This window comes from Paralichthys olivaceus, chromosome 3, assembly GCF_024713975.1.
Source record: "Paralichthys olivaceus isolate ysfri-2021 chromosome 3, ASM2471397v2, whole genome shotgun sequence".
Taxonomy (NCBI): Eukaryota; Metazoa; Chordata; class Actinopteri; order Pleuronectiformes; family Paralichthyidae; genus Paralichthys; species Paralichthys olivaceus.
Genome location: NC_091095.1, coordinates 18,394,245 through 18,415,131, shown reverse-complemented (window position 1 = coordinate 18,415,131; position 20,887 = coordinate 18,394,245). Strand labels below are relative to the sequence as shown.

The window sequence follows — 20,887 nt, the reverse complement described above, 5'->3', positions numbered from 1 at the left end:
TGAGCAGCCTGTAGCGCATGCGCAGACGGTAGGAGGCGCACATGTGGGTGTAGAGGTCCTATCATCCTCTTCTGTGTTGTCCCGAGTCACAGACCTGCACCGACCACCTCCTCTTCCTCCTCTTCCTCCTCCTCCTCTGGTTCACTCATTCACTGAAGAGCAGCAGACGTTTCTCCAGGACTCCGGAGGTGAGACACAAACTCTACTTCACAGTAACAGAGGCTGACGCTAAAGCTAAGTTAGCTAACCTTACTCAGTAGCTCCCTGCTAACTCCAGAGCTAACTTCTGTTTTTGTATGTTTTCATGTTTTAACTTCACTGAACACGTCGAGTCAGCGAAACAACACCGTGTTAACATCCTGTCAGAGTCAGAGGGACTCGTTTTCTACCGTCACCCGGTTCATATGTAGCAGACATGTCCTCTGTATCATCCACATTGTTACTGTGGACAAGCTGTTTGATTCTCTCTCTCTCTCTCTCTCTCTCTCTCTCTCTCTGTGTGTGTGTGTGCGTGTGCGTGTGTGTGTGTGTGGTTAAGAACTAACAGAAAGCTCCTGACCGTGCAGTGTGTGACCTCCACCATGCACACAATCAGTGAGCCAATTGTCAGGAGGCTGTCTGTGTGTGTGTGTGTGTGTGTGTGTGTGTGTGTGTGTGTGTGTTCATTCAGAGTTTGAATGAGTTTTGTTAGAGACATTCATTTATTTTTATGCTGATTTATCCATCACATGAAAGCAGTAAAAAAAAAAAAAAATGTTACACTGGTTGTTTGTTGCTAATGAGTAAAAACACAAATGCAAACTACATTGATTGCTCGTACTAAATATGATGTAACTTAATTCCGCAAAGACATTTTTCTTCTAAACTTTCTAAGACATTGAGTTTATTTTTCTTTGAGTTTATTTTTCTTTAGCAGTTGTAAATGAGGCTTCTGCATTTCAGAACTGAAAAACCCTCTTGTATTTCTTCAAGAAACACAGAGCAAGTCCAGTTGCCTTTGATTAATTGTGTATGACTGGGCAGTAAAAAGAAATAATAACATATTTTTATCTTGAGTTAACTTTTTGCCTCATTTTCTAGCCCTACTTAAAATATGAACAGTATGTTGCAGAGGTTGTTTGCTGCCAAGTCCTGAAAGAAAACACAGTTACCGTACTGTGGTCTTTTGATCAAAAATATTAAGTTTGCTATGATTAAATATGATGTAACTTGATTCAAAGATTGCTGAACTCTTGATATTTTAAGTCAAAACATTGAGATTAGTTTGATATTTCCCAACCATGTAGACACTTTATTTTTTATTTTTCATCATGTTGCCAGATGAACTGTGATTAATTTAACATCTATAACTTGGTTGTTTGGCGTGACCTTCTTGGTGTGACCACACTGAGACCTCACTCTGATGGAGACTCTCCTGTGTGTATGTTTGTGGTCATCCTCCAGGTTTTGCTACCGTTCCATTAGCGGCCTGCTATCTTGATTGATGATTTGTCTCAACCAGTCTGATCTTGAGACAAAGGTCAGCGTCATTCAGAAAATACAAGAGTCCTTATTTACCATTGATCACCACTATTGACCCCTTGACCTGAGTGATTCCTTGCTTTAGTTTAGAATAATCACTCAGTAAGACAGAGTGAATCAATGTCATCAACACAAGATGCAGACAATCTTTTTTTCTGTGACGTTGGTGATTGATTTAATAAATGGAGCTAAATTAATTTTTTCCCTCACTCCATCAGTCATGGCTGTGGTGCGGTTCTACAGTAACGAAGCTGTGAAAGGGCGGGCCTTACAGCGGGCGGCCAAGCTCTACCCGCAGCTGTCAATCACCACCGAGCAATGCTACAACGTGGAGCTGACAGGTGAGTGTGTAGCAGTTATGGTTTAAGGCTGTGGTCAGAAAAACAGTGGATCAAATGCTGAACGTATTCTTAAATGTTGGGCTTTGAACCTTATCTCTCTACATTTAGCACTTTTCCATGTTTTCCAACTCTGCCCCTCTGTCTCCTCGCTTCCTGCTGCAGGCTGCCAGAGTCTCAGCACAGAGCAGAAGGAGGTTCTCCTCTGGTTGTTTCGTCCTCCCCTGCAGTCGGAGCCGCTGTCAGAGAAACCAAACCTCACAGAGGGGAGCGGGGAGAAGCTGGTGGAGATTGGACCCAGGTACTGCTGAGAGACAGAGAGAAGGGGAGAAGTGCTCAGTGGGAGTTCCACCAGCAGTCTAGACTTATAGCAGCATAACTAAGGGATGGTTCAGGACTCACCTGATCCAGCCCTAACTATAGGCTTTAACAAAGAGGAGTAGGAGCTGGATAAGTCTAAAACCTTGAAGGTCTGTCCTCTGAGGATCATAAATGCGCTCTTTTTTTGAGTAAGTGTCAATATAGCTGAGGTCATAAAGCATTAATGTTAATCCAGAGCTACTTGTCAAAATTTCTACTAATTGTCATAGAGATGTGACGCCCCTGAGACCCTGAAAAGACAAAACAACATTTCTTTACAGATATACCAATCTGATCTGCTAAATGGTTAAACAGCATGTATCAATAGACAACTATGTAGTTTGTATAATCTACATCCCAGCAACGCCAACTGTCAGTCTTTGCATGTCTGTGCATGCTAGCCAGGATATGTATGATTTTCTAAGGGAGCTCATAGCGTCTACTACCATAATAAAAAAGGAAGCAAGGGAATTCTCAAATTGTCACCTGGAAGATTATATAGACATCTTATCTGATCAGTTTTATCTGTCAGACAAACATATGCATTCTGATGAATTCCGTTTAAACATATAAGAAGCTTTTATTTTTTAACCCATGACATTTGAAGAGCACAGCAACAGAGCAGAAAGGAAAAGCCAATAAAATTGTTGTTAATCAGATTTCATTGATATCGTTGCTGTTTTGATCTTCAGGCTGAACTTCTCCACTGCCTGGTCCACTAACGCTGTGTCCATCTGCCAGAGCGCCGGTCTTACTAATGTCACACGAGTCGAGCTGTCACGCAGGTTTCTAATCAAGGTTTGAACACACACACACACGGTAAAATGATTTTGTAGCACTGGATTTCTCTTCATGTCTCTCTTCCCTTCAGCCCAGAACCGAGGAAAGTGTGACCGAGCTCAATGGAGATCTGAAGAAGCTGATTGGGTGTCTGTACGACAGTATGACAGAGTGTATCTACCAAGATCCCATCACCTCCTTCACCGTGTTCACCAAACCACAGCCGGTGTTTGAGGTGGACATCCTGGGGAAGGGCCGTGCAGCTTTGGAGAAGGCAAACGATGATCTGGGTGAGACTGTCTTCACAGGTTCTCTTTGCAGATATTTCAACCTCAGCCTCTCTCCATCTCTGCTCTTAAGGTTGTCACACAAATACCGAATGCACACTTACCTCTCTCTTTCTTTATGCCTCTTTTCAGTCTTGCAGCTATCTGTGAGTACACTGTGTGTGTGCTGGTGGAGGTAATAATGTCCCATGATGCATGACATTATTACTTAGCTGGTTAAAGTCACAGGACAGTGATGCTGCTGCTCATTATCTTACACGTGCACGTTTGTGTTGGGTGTGTGTGTGTTAAGTGAAAGCAAATGAGAAAAAAAGACTATAGCAGTTCAATACCTCCACCAAGGCCCAACAGTAAACCACGGCCTTTCAGGACTGATTACTTTCTAAAAACAGGTTCAAACCATACACTGTTTATAAAGATGGTTGAGAAGTTTCTACTTCCATCCACATTCTAGAAATTTACCCAAAGTATCCTGTGCTTCCGATACCATTTGTAGCCAGAGTCTGTGTATTAGCGATTGGGAACGGAGGCATGGTAGCAAGGTCTCAATCAAGATGTTCCAATTCATTTTTATAGCATCAAATAACTATTTAAAATCAAACTTACCAGGAAAGTGGACACTTTAACATAAATCAAGCGGATACGAACTACCTAAAATAACAGAACCCATATATGAGAAAAATGTATTTGACATGTACTTTGAATTTCCTTTCCATCTCCCATCCATTAACCTGAAGGAAGTAGGATTTATGACCTGAATTGCACCACTAGGTGGTGATCAAGATGCTTCCTTATTTACAGTGTATGGTTCAGACTGATGCTACCCATTGCGACAGAACCCGTGGTGCACGCTTATATTAATACACTGTTAATTCACCTCTGCCAAGCTTCATTAATATTCACACGCTGCTCAAATGAATGAGAATAATTTCCCATCATAGTTAATGGGTTCACTCAGGCTCAACTGCTGAATGCAGGACATAATTGGCCTGTGTGAAACATATTTATGCTGTAGCATCCTAATTGTCTGTAAGGATACATTTTGCTTTCCCTGTTTTGCTTCCTCTGCTTTCATATTTAATTTCATACTTTAAGTAATAATTGCTCAGTGATGCCAGTGTCTGTAAAAGTTCAGTTCTGTTTAATTTATAAGGTTTCTTTTCCCTAGAAGCATGTAGAGGATATAAATATCTGTGTGTGTTTGTGTTGACTGATTCATTTTGCATCATGAATGCTGACCTCTGTGTGGGTTGTCATCTCCATTGCTTTCATAAGAAAACATTCTACATGTTTTTTTTGCTCTTTAAAATGTCCTGTGTGCGTTGTGCTTCATGCAGGTCTGGCCTTCGACTCCTGGGATCTGGATTTCTACACATCCATGTTCCAGAGGATTCAAAGGAACCCCACCAGCGTGGAGTGTTTTGACCTGGCCCAGTCCAACAGGTGCAGTTTGTTTTCTGCTATGAGCAGATTAGCAGGATGCCTTTGTGTTGCATGCATGTTACTTGACTCTGTAAATTTTATTCCTCGGTTATTTTGTTCTCTAATGATTTCTTTGCCCCATGGTGTCCCAGCGAACACAGTCGTCACTGGTTTTTCCGGGGACGGATGGTGATTGATGGGCAGGAGCAGAAAGAGACTCTTTTCAGTCTTATAATGGACACCCAGCGGCACAGCAACCAGAACAACGTCATCAAGTTCTGCGACAACAGCAGGTAGCATTGGAAGCAGCACAGATACCACAGATGGCGTGTGTGTGTGCATTTCACACTGTCTCAATGTGTTTGTTTGTGTGTGTGTCTCCAGTGGTATCAAAGGCATGGAATTGGAGTGTGTTTACCCAAAAGATCCATCCCAGGCCAGCTCGTATGAGACACGGGCCTCACTGCGACATGTCATCTTCACCGCAGAGACACACAACTTCCCAACAGGTCTGGACACAGAATTATTCTTACCTTCTATTCAAGGGCACTTTCACACCTACCTTGTTTGATCCAAACCTTTGCACTTTTCAGTTTAGTCAGAACCAAATTACCAGGTGTGAGAGGTGCCTCAGACCACGATTTGGAGCAATGGACCAAAATTGAGTCTGACCAAAAGAGGCGGTGAAAACGTTTTTTTGAATAGTTCAGACTGTCTGATCAAATTGCAGTAAGTTGAGACAACATTAAACAATAGAAGTAGAAGAGTAAGAAGTGGAGGCGGCTCGCAGGATTGCTTGTGGTCTTCACTTCTGACAATATGATGTTTGAATGACCAGGACGTTAATTTTGCTGGTAGTAATACCATAATGATATTGTAGTGGTAATGGAATTAATGAAGTGAACCAGTTAATTAATTGTCTCCATTTAAACAGAAAGACTACTTTTTTTAAGCAGTTTATTCAAAAAAGTTAGTAAATACTTGACAACACAGCAACGTCGGACACCCAAACATGTACAAACCAATCAATGTCAAGTATAGGGAGACGCAGCCCACATGGATGATCATGACAGGACATTCGGATGTCAAACAAAATTCTTAAGTTTGAATTACAGACTAAATTTTTACAATGTGACAAAGAAATTATTTGAATGGACCAGACTTTCAGGTGTGAAAACAACCTTAAGTGTCTTTTTTTTTTTCCTCATGTGTTGTTTTCCCTATAATAATGTTCCACCTCCACTGACATATAGGTGTAGCACCGTTCAGTGGCGCCACCACAGGGACAGGAGGTCGTATCAGAGACGTGCAGAGTGCTGGACAAGGAGGCCACGTCATCGCGGGCACTGCAGGATACTGCTTCGGCAATCTGCATATACCAGGTCAGAGTTGCTTCACTTTCAATAATAATATTAATTTGAAATGTTCTTAGTTGGATCCTACACCCACACTGCATGCAGTCTACATGCAGTGCTACACTATTATATATAAGAGGGATGATAGCCCGCAAAATAATAAAAGATTTTTTATGCTACTGTAAAATGACATCATAAGAGCTGATGAGAATAATGTGTCTATTTTGTGAGCATTTGTCTGGTGTAGCTGTTAATATCAAAGCTGGAGAGCAACATGTGTAATTTTCAGCAGGTCTTAACTTCTCTAATCGTCTGAACAGAGCGAAGCTGCTCAGCCAATATAAATTAAATCCACCAGCAGCAAAGAGAAATCTGAACAAAGTCACTTCAGCTGCTTGAATTCTGTGTAAAGACCAAACACACACATGTACTTCATCATGACAGTGTTTCATGTATCGTTCAGTCTTAGTTCCAACATCTGTCCCCTCACCATCAGATGTGAAAGAAACTCAGTGTGTATGTTCAGGAGGCACCATGTTGTCATTGGGTTTAATCTGTGTCGCTCAAAGTTGAGCAAAGATGTGCACGGCCACGCCCGCTTGCACCAATCACCTGACACTCCATGTTTCAGTTAATACTTACCTCTAGAGCATGCACCACGGATTTTGTGAATTTTTGACCACGTTTTAAATTGCTCACAGAATGTAGAAAACTAAAATCCGCAAATTATGAAACTAGACAGGCGCGGTAAACCTCCACCAAGGCAGACCAGTCCTACAAACAATTGTCTGGTTCTTATTAGAAATATAAATTAAATAAAGGAAGTGGTCTGAACCCAAATTATTGATTTCACATAAAACATAGTAAAAAAAAATTTTTTTAAATAAATAAAAATCCTGTATTCGCACCCTATTCTGCATCAGCACCTTAAAGTAATCTGTCCTATCCATCCGCTAAGTTTGGTGAATATCAGTTCGGTAGTTTTTGTGTTATCCTGCTAACACATGGTGGCTGTGGCTCAGGAGGTAGAGTGGGTCATCCAAGAATTAACAGTTGTTCAATTCCCAGCTCATCATGCATGCCAAAGTGTCCTAGGGCAAGACACTGACCTCTAATTGCTCCAGATGCCGCCCACACTGCGTCACAGTGTCATCAAACTAGGTCATTTCTTATTATTTTGATTAAGAGACCTGACATATTGTATGTTTCAGTAGTCTTGTATCATGCCAATGGTCATTGTACCTGTTAGGTACATCATAGAATAGAAATGAATAGAAAAAACAACCCTGAGCCTCAATTTAACTAATGAAGTGATATAACATGAAGTGATACAGTGATCAACAGAGACACAGAAAACCTTGGAAAGCCTTTCCATTCATTATCTATGCTGCTTATCCTTTGAGGATCGAAGGGGGTGGGTGGGCCAGAGCCCAATCCAGAGGTGGGGCCCAATCCCAGAGGTGGGGTACACCCTGGACAGGTCTCCAGAGATTGCTTTATCAAATTAATTCTCTGCTCACATCGTCTTCTGACCGTCGTCCTCTTCAGGTTATGTTCTCCCCTGGGAGTCTGAAGGAGCGAGCTGGGATTATCCCTCAAGCTTCGCCCCTCCGCTGCAGGTGGCCATCGAGGCCAGTGACGGAGCGTCAGACTATGGCAACAAGTTTGGAGAACCTGTCCTGTCAGGTAGGAAAACCTGCTCTACATATACTGAAGAATGAAGTTACAGTTCATTCATTACTGGAATCAAAACATGTCACAGAACTAATCAACACATGCTGCAAAATAGCAAAACAACTACAATATGTTCATTATTGTAGAAATTAGTTTTTTAGAACTGCAAGCAATGTGTTTGTGACTGTGACTAATGAGAAGAACAAATTATCTTAAGAATACGAAACCATACCACATGTTTGGAGATTTCTCTACTTTATAGTTAAACAACCAGTTATGAATATTAAAAATATTTTTTTCTTCAGTCTACTTCATCGTACTCTGTTTATTATGATTCCCTTTCTAGGTTTTGCTCGCTCCTTTGGGATGCGGCTGGCTAACGGCGAGCGGCGAGAGTGGATTAAGCCAATCATGTTCAGTGGTGGTATCGGTTCTATTGAAGATTCACATGTAAAGAAAGAAGAGGCAGAGACTGGTACAATTTTAACACAATGTGGAATCATTTGTTGAATGAATGCATTGTCTGTGTTTACATCAGTAACCTACACTTTCCCTCTGCTGCGCTCATCCAACAGGAATGGAAGTGGTGAAGATCGGAGGGCCGGTGTACAGGATCGGAGTGGGTGGAGGAGCGGCCTCCTCTGTACAAGTAGGGGCACCATATTAAATCACACCCTATGAGTGAGCCCATCTAATGAGGACGGCTCAGTGTATTTGAACATATTTTTGTGTGTAGGTGCAGGGGGACAACTCCAGTGACAGGGATCTGGGTGCAGTGCAGAGAGGAGACGCTGAGATGGAGCAGAAGATGAATCGAGCTCTCAGAGCATGTCTGGAAAGAAGCAGTGGGAATCCAATCTGCAGTATACATGATCAAGGGGCGGGAGGAAACGGTAAGAAACATTAGGCCTTTATTTCAGCATTTATACAAAAGATGAGGTATTGAGACATATTTTCATCTTTAGGTAATGTACTGAAGGAGCTAAGTGAGCCAGCTGGAGCTGTGATCTATTGCAGCAGATTCAAGGTAATCAGAACATGAACACATCTACAAACATGTAAATTGGGTCTGGACATTTTCACAAGTTGCTGAGTCACATTGCACATCATCACCGGGGTCAGCTTATCACTAAAAGCTGTCAAATCTCATTGTCTTTTGAAGTTGACATCTCAGTAAGCGTCTTTTACGTGTATGGCACATCTTTGAGATATTTATATTCTACTTGCTTGCTGAGAATTTCCTGCTGTACTTTCACTCAGACGTTTTCCAGACATTTTACTAGGGGAGTGGCAAGAACATTTACAGAACTAGAGCCTAAGATGCACAAGAACACATTCTGCTGTTTCTCAGTTCTCACTCTTCTTTTTGTCCTCTTCCCTCACTGCTGTGTAGAAAGGTGATCCCACACTGAGTGTGTTGGAGCTGTGGGGAGCAGAGTATCAGGAGAGCAATGCTCTGCTGCTCCGCCCTACAGACAAGTCTTTCATGGAGAGGGTGTGTCTGAGGGAGAAATGTCCCATTGACTTTGTTGGAAACATCACTGGAGATGGCAAGGCATGTTTCAGCTCGATCAATTCCATTAATAAATATCTAGTGTCCCAGTACATCAGCTTTAATGAACAGTGGTTATCTGAATGTAAAACCTTATATTTTAAATTAGTGAGATCAGCTTAATTTATTTCTGTCTTGATCTCTCCCACAGATTGTCCTGGTGGATGATGAGAGAGGTAGTAGTGATCAGGCAGACAGGGGGCGCTGTCCTGTCGACCTGCAGCTGGAGTGGGTTCTGGGAAAAATGCCTCAGAAGGATTTTAAGATGGAGCGTCTGACCACAACCCACCAGCCACTGGCTCTTCCTGCTGGGCTGACCGTCAGAGATGCTCTGGACAGAGTTCTGCGTTTGCCTGCTGTGGCGTCCAAACGCTACCTGACCAACAAGGTGTGTGTTACATCGCCATCTCACTCTCTGTCTCCACAGAAGTAAATTTGTACAAACAACATGTGGCACTCCTCATTTTCACTCTCTCTCTCTGTCTCTTAGGTGGACAGGTCTGTGACTGGGTTGGTTGCTCAGCAACAGTGTGTCGGGCCTCTTCACACACCACTGGCTGACGTGGCTGTTGTTGCTCTCTCACCGTTCAGCACAGAGGGAGCGGCGACAGCCATCGGGGAGCAGCCGATTAAAGGGCTGGTGTGTCCTGCAGCAGGGGCTCGTATGGCTGTGGGAGAAGCTCTGACCAATCTGGTGTTTGCTAGAGTCACGGCGCTCAAGGTGAGCAGATAATGGAGAGCAGGAGGAAAATCAAGGAATCTGTTTCAGTAAAAACCCAAAGAGTGAAATTCATCAAGTAACACCTGCATAACAAATAATACAAAAAAATACAAGATACTTGATTCTGTCCACACTTTATAAAATAATCTAGATTGTGTTAGAACTAGAAAATGTCCAATGATTTGTAGTTTCTGACAACGTAAATGTCCTGGACTTGTGTCTGCAGGATGTGAAGTGTAGTGGCAACTGGATGTGGGCTGCCAAGCTGCCTGGGGAAGGAGCTTGTTTGTGGGAGGCCTGCAAAGCCATGTGTGAGGTCATGGGTCAGCTGGGAGTGGCCATCGATGGTGGCAAGGATTCTCTGAGTATGGCGGCTAGAGTTGGGAATGATACAGTCAAAGCTCCAGGTACTCTCACTGTGTGTGTGTGTGTGTGTGTGTGTGTGTGTCTGTGTTTGCATGCCAGTGTGCGTGTTTGCGTGCATAGAAGTGTGTTTTCACTTTAACTTGTTTTTTTGTTTCAGGTGCTCTGGTTATCTCGGCATATGCTGTTTGTCCTGACATCACGGCCACTGTGACGCCTGATCTGGAGGATCCAGATGGCAAAGGTAAGAAACCCACACATACAAAAATTTGAGTGCATGAACGATATTCATAATCAAAATTCAAAAAGCACATGTCTGGTTGCCAGAGTTCTAGTTCATGATGGAACACAGAATACAGAATTTGAAATGATCTGATAATCTACTGCTTTCTCTCTCTGAAGCCTAATTTATGATCGCCAGTACTGTCCATTTACCTTGTCGCACACCTCCCGACTTTTTCAACTCGACCAACGCATCACGTCCAGCGCTTCATAGATTGAGCTGGAGGCAAGCGTCCAAATGAAATTACATATCTTAGACTGGGAAATTAACTTTTTAATTAATATAACAGTAATAAGATCTGCTTTAAAATGGATGTTACAGAGTGCGACTGAGAGTCTGAGCACAAAGGTGGCTCGGCCAAAACAAAAAGTATAATTACATTGAATCGAGGAGGTTAAGAACCACTGGTCTAACACACACCGTTGACCCTTTGTCCTCTGTCTGCAGGCGTGTTGTTGTGGGTTCCTCTCAGTCCAGGCCATCATCGTCTGGGAGGCTCTGCCCTGGCTCAATGCTACAGCCAGCTGGGAGATTGCTCCCCTGACCTGGACCATCCAACACTATTGGCTTCCTGCTTCAGTACTACTCAGACTCTCATACATGGTCAGTCTGCAGTCAGCGAAGTACAATCCACCATAGAAGAAGAATAAGTTAAAATGTTAGCCTTGTGTACCATTAATTTAGTCTGTAAGAGCTGTTCTGCTTTGTTTTTATATGCTAGTCAAAAGGCCTTTTGGTGCTGTATTAACACTGCCACCTAGTGGGTTTACTGTGTATAATCTGCCCTTTTAGGTTCTATTTGTGGAAATAGAAAACGAAGAGGGCATTAAAAAAAAGTGTTTTCTTCTTTCAGATCGTCTGCTGAGTGCTGGACATGACATCAGTGACGGAGGCCTCATCTCCTGTTTGCTGGAAATGGCATTTGCAGGAAACCGTGGAATTGATGTTGAGTTGTCGTCTGGAGGAACTGGAGGTTAAGGAGTTGATGTGCATTTGTTTTTCCCTGTAAACCACAATTAATAGATAGTGATCACAAAATCATGCATCTTTGTCTGCACAGTCATGGAGCTGCTGTTCAGTGAGGAGTTGGGTTTGGTTCTCGAGGTGTCACAGTCAAATGAAGAAACAGTGAGTCGGAGACTCAGCGATGCAGGCGTGCAGTGCCTCCGCATCGGCAGAACCTGTGGCTTCGGACCGGAGGCTGTGGTGAGACATCGACCTCGACATGTATCCAAAACCATTTCACTTCATGTGCGATGACAGTCATCTCCTGTTTCTCTCACTGCACCTCCAGGTCAGTGTTCGCGTGGATGGACAGGAGCTGCTGAGAGAGCCGCTCCCCAGCCTCAGAGCTTTGTGGGAGGACACGAGTTTCCAGCTAGAGCGACTGCAGGCCAATGAGCTCTGTGTTGAACAGGAGGAATCAGGGCTGGCCAAGAGGACGCAGCCCTACTTCAAACTCTCCTTCAACCCCTCGGAAATGCCTCAGCTCTGTAAGAGTTAACATAACTGATAATATTCTCTGTTATTTAGTGTATCCAAGGCTCCAAATGAATTACTATTTTAATGACCAATTTAAGGATGAGTTATTTTATTAATTGATTTATAATTTATCATCTTACTGTCTAAAATAATGCCAAATAAAGACTAAATAAAATAAACTAAAAATAAAAGAATTCACATGATTATCATACCATTTAAGTAGCTATGTACAGCAGTCTCATGTGATTATCAAGTATTGAAATTATCATTGACACATTTCTTATTGATCATAAATCAATTTTGTTGTGGTTCAGCTGCAGCATTGCCTCGTGTAGCAGTGATCAGAGAAGAAGGCAGTAACGGAGACAGAGAGATGTCTGTCTCTCTGTACATGGCCGGCTTTGAGGTAGGTATAAGACATAATCGCCTTCATTAAGTGGCTGCAATGTATGTTTACCAAAGCGCTACAGCCGATGTGCATGATGTCTATATTTGTGTGTAGGTGTGGGACGTCACAATGCAGGACCTGTGCTCCGGCTCCCTGACCCTGGAGCGTTTCAAAGCTGTCGTGTTTGTTGGTGGATTCAGCTACGGAGACGTCCTGGGATCTGCTAAAGGTAAAGAACCACACACACAAATCTCCAGAGTACTGTGAGACACAGATTTCATCCTGTGTAACAACATTCTCCTTTCATGAAAGGTTGGGCAGCCACAGTTGCCTATAACCCCAAAGCCAAGGCTGAGTTTGATCGCTTCAGGCAGCGGGACGACACGCTGAGTCTGGGTGTGTGTAATGGCTGCCAGCTGCTCGCCCTGCTGGGCTGGGTGGGAGAAGGCAAAGATGGAACAGGTATGAGAAAAATGTAGGAAAAAACAATGACAATATACCACTGCAGTCGTACATTGTAACAGCAGTAAGTGAAGAAGTGAATGTTGTCATCACAGAGGAGAATTTTTAGAGCAATAACTGGGCTTAACACATTTTTCATTTTTTTCCATTTTTATCCCAGAGTCTGAGGTGGTTTTGACTCATAATAAGTCGGGCAGGTTTGAGTCACGCTTCGTCAGCGTTGGGATCCAGGCGTCCCCGTCCGTATGGCTCAGAGGCATGGAGGGATCGGCTCTGGGAGTCTGGGTTGCACATGGAGAAGGTACAGGCAGGAATCTGCTGTAGATTCAATAATGTACTGACATACTTCTTGGTGAAGTGAATGCAGTATTGAGAGTTTTTTGTGGGTCTTAAAAAGTAAAAAAAAAAAAAAAAAAACGACATTTTTTATCATTCATTTGAATCTTGAACCTTAAGAAGTTTTAAATATATTAAAATGTTATGTACGAGGTCTTAAATAAGTTTAGGTAGGTGTTAATAATGTAAACATTGATTTAACTCTACTACATCGCGCTTGAAAATGACAGTGCAGCTATGCAGAGATATTTTACTCATATAGGACAAGTATCGATCATGATGTGGTGATCAGTATTGCTTTTGTGTCATTTCAATCAAATCAACTTAGTCTGTGCTGGTGGGTGTGTCAGCACGCATGTGTGAGAGAGACGAGAGAACATTCAATGAATGAATGAATATATAATTTAATATAAAATGTAATAAGTGCTAGTTCATGGGTTCATTCTTACAGTTTAGGCATTGAGAGGTCGGAAAAGCAAACTGGTTCTTAAAAGGTTTGCAGGTTGAACCAGCTCTGTGGTTTGAGATGATGTGGTTTATTCTCTACCAAGCTACTTTACCTTAACTTCAATTATGGGAAAGTGCAAGTCATTTTGGGACTCTGAAATTTAATATTAATGCCAAGTATGACCAATATGAAGGTCGGTCATTGTATGGTCTTAAAAAGTCTTTTAAATTGCTGAAAGCTGCTGAAACCCTGTTGTGAGCACAAAAAAGTGAATCACTGTGAGATTTGACGTTACGCAACGACAGCTCGATCTGCTGACTCACATGTCACAGGGTCAGTGTGTTCTGAAATCCACAGCTGTTTGATATTGATTTTCCCCAAACTGCTTTCCTCTCCACAGGTCTGATGCAATTCCGTAGCTCACAGGCTCAGGACAAGATTATTTCTGGAGGCTACGCCCCCTTGCGTTACCTCGATGACCTGGGTCGTCCCACTGAAGAATACCCTCTGAACCCTAACGGCTCCCCGCAGGGTATTGCGGGGGTCTGTTCCAGGGACGGAAGACACCTGGCCATGATGCCCCACCCGGAGCGTTGCACCCTGGGATGGCAGTGGCCCTGGGCCCCCAGGGACTTCAGAGCTTCTCTCACACCTTCACCGTGGTTACGCATGTTCAAGAACGCAGCTGCCTGGTGCAGCAACACACAGTCATGATCATTCTCTGTCTAAACAGAACTGTCTCTGTTGAGTGTGTGGACCAAAGCTTAAAGACCTGTTCACTGAATAGGGTTCTTCTTCACTTTTTTTACTAACTGTGGTACTTTGACTGTTTACATTGTAACCAATACCTGCTGTAATACTTAGACTTTGAGAAGGTTGTGGATTCATGTTGACTCTGTCTTCTTTGCACAGGAACTCACTGTTTATCTCACTAATGTACCAGTGAAGCATGCTGACATTATTAGTGTTGCTCTGCTGGAACCCATGAAACTGCAATAAACATGCAAATAAAAACATAAAACAATAAATAGTCTTTATTTTACACATAAAAACAAACAAAGTATTTTTCCTAGATGTCATTATTACAGTGTTGACATGAAAGATTTTCTTCAGCTTGCTGAAACAAGATGGGAAATTTGCTGCCCAAAACAACAAAGGTTTTAAAAAAAGATTTAAAATATAAATGAAGTATTAATGCATATGAAGATTTTTTTTAGGCAAAGCTGAACCACCACACTGCACATGATTGTATTTCAGCTCACTCATACATGGGCTCTGTAAACAGTTGACAAACAGGCCTTGGAGGCTGATGCTGCCTGGGAGACTGAGACACAGTTTGACACCTTGAGTTTTACGTGCACAGTTGATGTCAATTTCCCTGCATCCACTAATCCAACCATCCACAGCCAGAAGGATGAAATCCAACACAAGTCCATTTCAAACAGCTCAACAGAAGCATCTGTCTACAGAGAATTCCCCATGACTCCTCGAGAGGCCATAGTATTTGCAGAGTGTCCTCTGCTCTCTGACACCATTTGCTGATTGATGTTGATAACGCAGATGAGGAGCAGGCTGACCACCACCAGGTCATCCAGCACCCCAAGCAGTCCACAGAGGGAGGGGTCTGACTCCAGGGGACTTGCTGATGATGAGGAGACTGGGTCCAGAGGAGGGGAGGAGATGGACATCACGGTCCCCACGCAGCACAGGGCCACCCTGAAGAAAAACAGCCACACAAGACTTCCCATGGTGCCGAGGCCTCGAGCGAGTAACTGCAGGAGGAGGGGCGCGTCACACAGGTAGTCTGTTACCTGTCATCGGCCAGAAGGGAGGAAATCATACTTAGTTAATTCTAGGTCATTCAAATGTCACGTATGACTGTACTCTATAACATTAAAAGAGAAGCAGGGAGAATACGATATCTGTGGATAGATAAAGCACATTTACACTGTCAGTGTTTTCTTATTATAGGAGATGTATGCTTTTTTTATCGTGTCCCTACCCTCTAGTTTACCCTATTATACAGTTTTTTGTGTATAGAAAGTTGAAAGGCCCAAAGTCTGCAGTATAGGGAAATGGTAAATGGTCTGTATTTCCATAATGCTTTTCTAGTCTTGGTGACCAAAGCTCTTTACAGTTCCATACATTCATACAGTACATCTATGGGCAGGACTTTTTCTATGAGGAGTAATTTGGGGTTCAGTATCTTGCCCAAGGACGCTTCGGCAGGCAGATAGGGAAGACTGGGATCGAACAGCTGACCACCCTCAGCTACTCCCTTTACTCCTCCAATAAATTATAAACCTAAATATGAGAATAATATTTCTCATTTAAAATGTAAGTATTTGTATATTAAAATGTTTATATTTGTATTGAAAAGAGTTATTCCAAACCTGGATCACCTCAAAATTTAGCTGCCCCTATTTACAGTGCACTTTCACACGTCACCATATTTGATATGTAATAATGTGAAAGAGATGTGACGGGAGGAATAAGTTACATGAATATTTCTAAGAGATAAAAATCCAAGGTTGGGTAACAAGGCGTGTACTAAATGTGTTCACCAGACACTATTGTCTGGAAGTGGTGGTTGTATATGACAGTAAATGGTTGAGGTTGTGTAAGCGATACTCCTGTTTTCAAACCTATTATAACAGGACAACAGGGAAGGAGTTCTCATCTTTCCTATGATCTAATCTGATTTAACCTTGACTTTTACACAACCAGAAAGGTGGAGGGTGGGGAAAAGGGAAAATTACTGTGGAAAGAGAAGTTTCTAATGAGAAAATCGTTTCCTTCCAGTAAGACAGAGCATGTGTGCTGTGTGATGTCACGTCTGAAAGTTGGATGGAACACTGACCCGCCGTGGAGCTCCAGAATAACGTCTGTTGTAATCTGTGATTTCCCCAAGCACTTCCTTTGACTGTCGGTCTGATCGACTCTCCTTAAATAGATGGCACAGCACGCTGACCTGTAAAAGGCACGTTTTAACTCTGGGTTCACACTCTTTCTGAACTGACTGTTCAGACTATGTTTACACTTGAACATGCATTCTGTACCTTCTGTCTGCAGAGAGGGCAGCTGATAGCGTCCAACCATGAGCTGTGTCTCCAGTAGGCGATCAGACAGGGAGCTGCAGAATCAAACAGGAATCAGAAGCTTTTAATCCACATTTCACTATTTACACTATGATGCAAAATATCTAATGCCTCTTTCACATATTAACACTGTAAGTACATTCCAATAAAATGCATTCGTAGGACAAGAATGAAAAGAAAATGTTGTTTTTTTTATCACAGGCAGAGGTGTCTGGGTGAAGAACAGGTTAGTGGGTCAGGTAGAGGTAACTTTTTACAGTAAGGGTAAGTTTAAGTGTGTGCTATTGCTTTGTAATCTGTCACAGATCATATCAATATTACCTTTAACCAGACATCCCTACTTTTGTGCACAAACCGGAATATACACAGAATAAAAAGCTTACTTCTCTTCAACCCTTTAGGAATAGCTGCTGCAGTGGATTTGGAGGAATCTTACACAGATAGAATCAGCCAGGAGACTTGAAGCTTTCAAAGTATAATTTGTCAAGGCTGATGCTTGAAGACTGAGTACAGACCACTCACACCTGAAGTAGCACAGCAAAGGTCAATGTAAAAGACATGGACATCTAAATTTCCAGATTCCAAGTATTCTTCTGCTGAATTACTGTGACAAAAAATTTCAATTGTGACTTGTGACCCAACCAGCAGGTATAAAACACTGATGTTTCCTTTTCCCTGAGTTCATTTGTGCATCTCATGTATTTGAATGTGTTGTGCGACTGATTTAAACATATCAATGTTTGAGACACACAACTGTAGCATGATGATGTTGCACTGCTCAGCCAATGTAAGAGACATAAACACGGGAGGTAACCAGTGAGCAAGATGAATGAATCATAAATGGATCCATTTTTCATACAGTAGAAGATGGATGGAGCAGGTGCATGAATAAAAGAACAAACCGTGTGCGTGTGTGTGTGTGTGTGTGTGTGTTTGTGTGTGTAATCTCGTACCACAGAACAAATGGCCACAGTTGGTCTGCACAGGGAAGCTGGCTATCTGCAGGCAGACAGGGCAGTGCCAGTCTCGATGGCCTGTGGATGAACAGAACTCTGCAGAGTCCTGTAAAGAAAAGAAAGATAAAAGAATGTATATAATAATATATATATATATATATATATATAATATATATAATAAATAAAATAAGGGATTAATCCAGGAAGCAGGAAATTTGAAAAATGAAAACGCATATAGCATTTTGTGCTTTAAAAATCTCTGAAAAGCTTTGATGATCCCGAACAATTTTCAGTATAGTAGATACATGTACAATACATGTTCAGTGACTTTGTGTCTCTGTAAACAGCAAGACCTTTATCATTATTATCAGTATGATATCACTGCCTGTATATTTGTCTTTTTTTTCCAATCCCTTCAAAATAGGTTAACATTTGGTGATTTCCAAAAGTGTAACTTGGTTTTTATTCTATCTTTAACACAATGTTGTAACCCCACTGGCATTAAGTAGGCTAATGAAAACAAGTCAGGCCTTGAGAATGTGCATAATCATCAGTGTTGTATCTGTGCTTACTGTATGTGAGTAAGTGAAGCTTTCACCTTGTGGCAGCTCACACACGGCGATGCCGACTGCTCCGCTGTGCAGACCAAAGCCGTGGGTGACCCGGGGTGACCCTGACCCGCTGGACCCTCTGAGAGGAGACGGTCCTGTCTGCAACGTGACATGACATGATGACAACGATAAAACACACCTTAAATCGTGGGTATCAGCTTATGAGGAGATACTGACACAAAACTATTGATTGGTGAGATAAGGTTGATTGTGCTCAGCGGTTTTTCTGTGTGTGGATTACAGATGATCAATTGTTGATCAACAGCATGTTCACAGATATGCTGCTGTGAGTTGCTGGGCAGGTTGGACCCACCAGGGCTTATAAATTATAAATGTGTATTAATGCAAGAAATAATATAAGTAGGTTAAATAAGGCTGCAATTAATTTTTTTAATTTGGTTTTTAAACTTTTTTAACGTATTTTCAAAGTCAAAGTTGCTTTATTGTCAGTTCTGCAGATGTACAGGTCAGGACATATGTAGTATTGAAATTGCAAGACTCTCAAACCTGTGGTGTTAGCAAACATTGAATAAACAATAATAATAAAACAATAAACACTAAATTGTGGAATTGGAACAGCTCAGGTAAAGCAACTCTTGTTTCCATGAATCAAAACACCCAAGTTTGACTCTATCTCCAAGAGGCTGGTTCAAATTTCCTCTAAATCCCACCTTCATATGATCTTATGAGCAAATGTTTAAGTCTTCAGCCCTTTCTGTGTTCTCATGAAACAAACTAAACGACCAGAAGTCATAGAATGAGACTCACCTGGACTGAGATTTGTTGTACGGCTGCATAGTTGAACTACAGAAACAACAGCTGACAGAGAGTCAGTGTCTCCTGGAAGGAAGTGAAGTGCAGCCTGCCTGCATCACTGAACAAAATAAATTAGCTGCCTGTTAATGATCAACTACACTACACACCCAATATCTGCAGCTCTTCCTGCTTAAAGGGACCAGTAGTGCAGTGAGATCGGTGAGGAAGTGCTTTGTGCAACAAACTTTTCACATCAGACTGTGATTCATTTTATTATGTGAAAGTTAAATCCAAAAAACAGTTATTTGTATTTCTCACATCGGTGTGGTCAGAAGAAAACTCTCTGGGTCACATGACTTGTCACAAGATCAAAGCTGGCAAAGATCTGTCCCGCTCCGTGTTTAAGTAGGTTACATCTGACTTTGTAGATCATTTACTGAAAGTTTACTTTGCCAACAACACGGCTTCACATAATTCTTCCCTTACGATAAACTATTGGTTGTGAAATACATGTGGCTGTTACTGACATTTTCAGCTGGATAATAAACCCAGCAACAGAAAAGAAGGCCCATCATAGATTGACAACTGTTTCTCAAATAATTTCACACTTGTTTTCTTTCTCAACCAGTGGAAAGTGTTGGGTGGAATACAATACTTAAAATGCAGCAACTAAGTTTTCTATTCTGAAATTATTGTTGCATTTGCATTATTGTAGCAAATGCAAACATTAGTTAAAACTCTCTTTTTGACCGAGTGAGGATGTGATAACCTTCGCGTAGTTTACCATGACAGCAGAAATGCAGAAATATCTTGGCAAACGTCCACACAAGCCTTTCACCTCACTTCTGATAGGAGCTACAGAGAGGGGGGGTCATCGTGGTTTAGGTCATCTAAAAATAGCAGCCATCAGTCAGTGAGGGTCAGGGCCTCAGAGTGAGTAGAGGAGCTCACTGATAGTTAAACAAAGGACTGAAAGATACTCCTGCAGGCCACATATGTCTCTTATTCTAGGAGCAATCTATGCTCAATGATCACGTAGTTCTTTTCTACACAGGACGATGTAAACATGACATGTGATGATTCAGTCAAATTGAAATTGGACTTATGGAATTTTCCATATTCTCTACTCAAGGTTACACGTGCAGATTTGTTATCTTATGTATGACTAAAGCTGTAGTATTGCAAACACACTGGAGGATGTGACTTTCTATTACTCATGCCGCCACAGGGGATATATAAAGGGGTAACGTGAGCAGGTTTATGGTGATGAATGAGAAATGATTTACCCTCAGAGGAGGGTTGGCACGCTGCCATAGTTTTAGTGGCTATCTGGGAAAAGTGTCGATTGGAGGAAAAACTTTGTGTTTCTGGTCATTATAGCATCTAAAATGGTGCTAAAAGAGATTAACATTCCAGTTGTATTCATTTTACAACCCCAAAGCTGACACGTGCAAACTGACTAGGCAAGATTATCTCTGTGCTGGTAATAGGGCGAGGTTATGTTGTATATATATATATATATATATATAATATAGAACAAACTGCAATTTGGAATTCATGTTGGCCAGGTCAGTGCTATTACTTGGTAGACAAACAATGCATTTTTTGTCAATACTGTGACAGAAAGAACATTCCTGAAAAAGAATGTTTAATGTTTTTTTTTTTAAATATGAGAGTACTGGTTTGGGGCATGT

General features: G+C 41.9%; 2 protein-coding genes across 3 annotated transcripts; one reads left to right on the top strand and one right to left on the bottom strand.

Annotated features, from left to right (window-relative positions):
* Positions 1-45: 45 nt before the first annotated feature.
* Positions 46-14,800, top strand: pfas (phosphoribosylformylglycinamidine synthase). 2 transcript variants are annotated; one of them, XM_069522316.1, is made up of 29 exons: positions 75-188; positions 1,444-1,519; positions 1,740-1,862; positions 2,025-2,160; positions 2,912-3,017; positions 3,091-3,289; positions 4,624-4,729; positions 4,861-5,001; positions 5,093-5,217; positions 5,962-6,090; positions 7,612-7,749; positions 8,084-8,212; positions 8,313-8,386; positions 8,474-8,630; positions 8,703-8,764; positions 9,131-9,292; positions 9,441-9,677; positions 9,780-10,010; positions 10,237-10,417; positions 10,534-10,617; positions 11,104-11,259; positions 11,510-11,629; positions 11,717-11,862; positions 11,951-12,149; positions 12,453-12,544; positions 12,641-12,755; positions 12,839-12,988; positions 13,149-13,289; positions 14,173-14,800. In XM_069522316.1, the coding sequence occupies exons 3-29, from the start codon at positions 1,742-1,744 to the stop codon at positions 14,484-14,486; spliced, it is 3,951 nt and encodes a 1,316-aa protein (XP_069378417.1). In that variant the 5' UTR covers positions 75-188; positions 1,444-1,519; positions 1,740-1,741; the 3' UTR covers positions 14,487-14,800. The 2 variants fall into 2 exon arrangements, with proteins under 2 accessions (XP_019936669.2, XP_069378417.1); XM_020081110.2 differs by lacking the exon at positions 1,444-1,519 and having other exon boundaries at positions 46-188.
* On the bottom strand, positions 14,792-19,362 carry LOC109625719 (E3 ubiquitin-protein ligase RNF170-like). The gene is made up of 6 exons (XM_020081113.2): positions 19,206-19,362; positions 18,425-18,536; positions 17,824-17,932; positions 16,832-16,905; positions 16,633-16,743; positions 14,792-15,583 (listed from the first exon to the last, which is right to left on the bottom strand). Exons 1-6 carry the CDS (start codon positions 19,232-19,234, stop codon positions 15,236-15,238), a joined length of 783 nt encoding a protein of 260 aa, XP_019936672.2. The 5' UTR covers positions 19,235-19,362; the 3' UTR covers positions 14,792-15,235.
* Positions 19,363-20,887: the final 1,525 nt, after the last annotated feature.

Bases quoted from the DNA above. Each gene is read 5' to 3' on its own strand.
- pfas (XM_020081110.2), top strand. From the start codon at position 1,742: ATGGCTGTGGTGCGGTTCTACAGTAACGAAGCTGTGAAAGGGCGGGCC. The intron at 11,630-11,716 runs GTTAAGGAGTTG...TTGTCTGCACAG, and splicing joins GTCGTCTGGAGGAACTGGAG to TCATGGAGCTGCTGTTCAGT. The intron at 12,756-12,838 runs GTAAAGAACCAC...CTTTCATGAAAG, and splicing joins CGTCCTGGGATCTGCTAAAG to GTTGGGCAGCCACAGTTGCC.
- LOC109625719 (XM_020081113.2), bottom strand. From the start codon at position 19,234: ATGCAGCCGTACAACAAATCTCAGTCCAG. The intron at 17,933-18,424 runs GTGAAAGCTTCA...TTTTCTTTACAG, and splicing joins CGTGTGTGAGCTGCCACAAG to GACTCTGCAGAGTTCTGTTC. The intron at 15,584-16,632 runs GTCAGTGTTCCA...GGCCGATGACAG, and splicing joins ATTCTGGAGCTCCACGGCGG to GTAACAGACTACCTGTGTGA.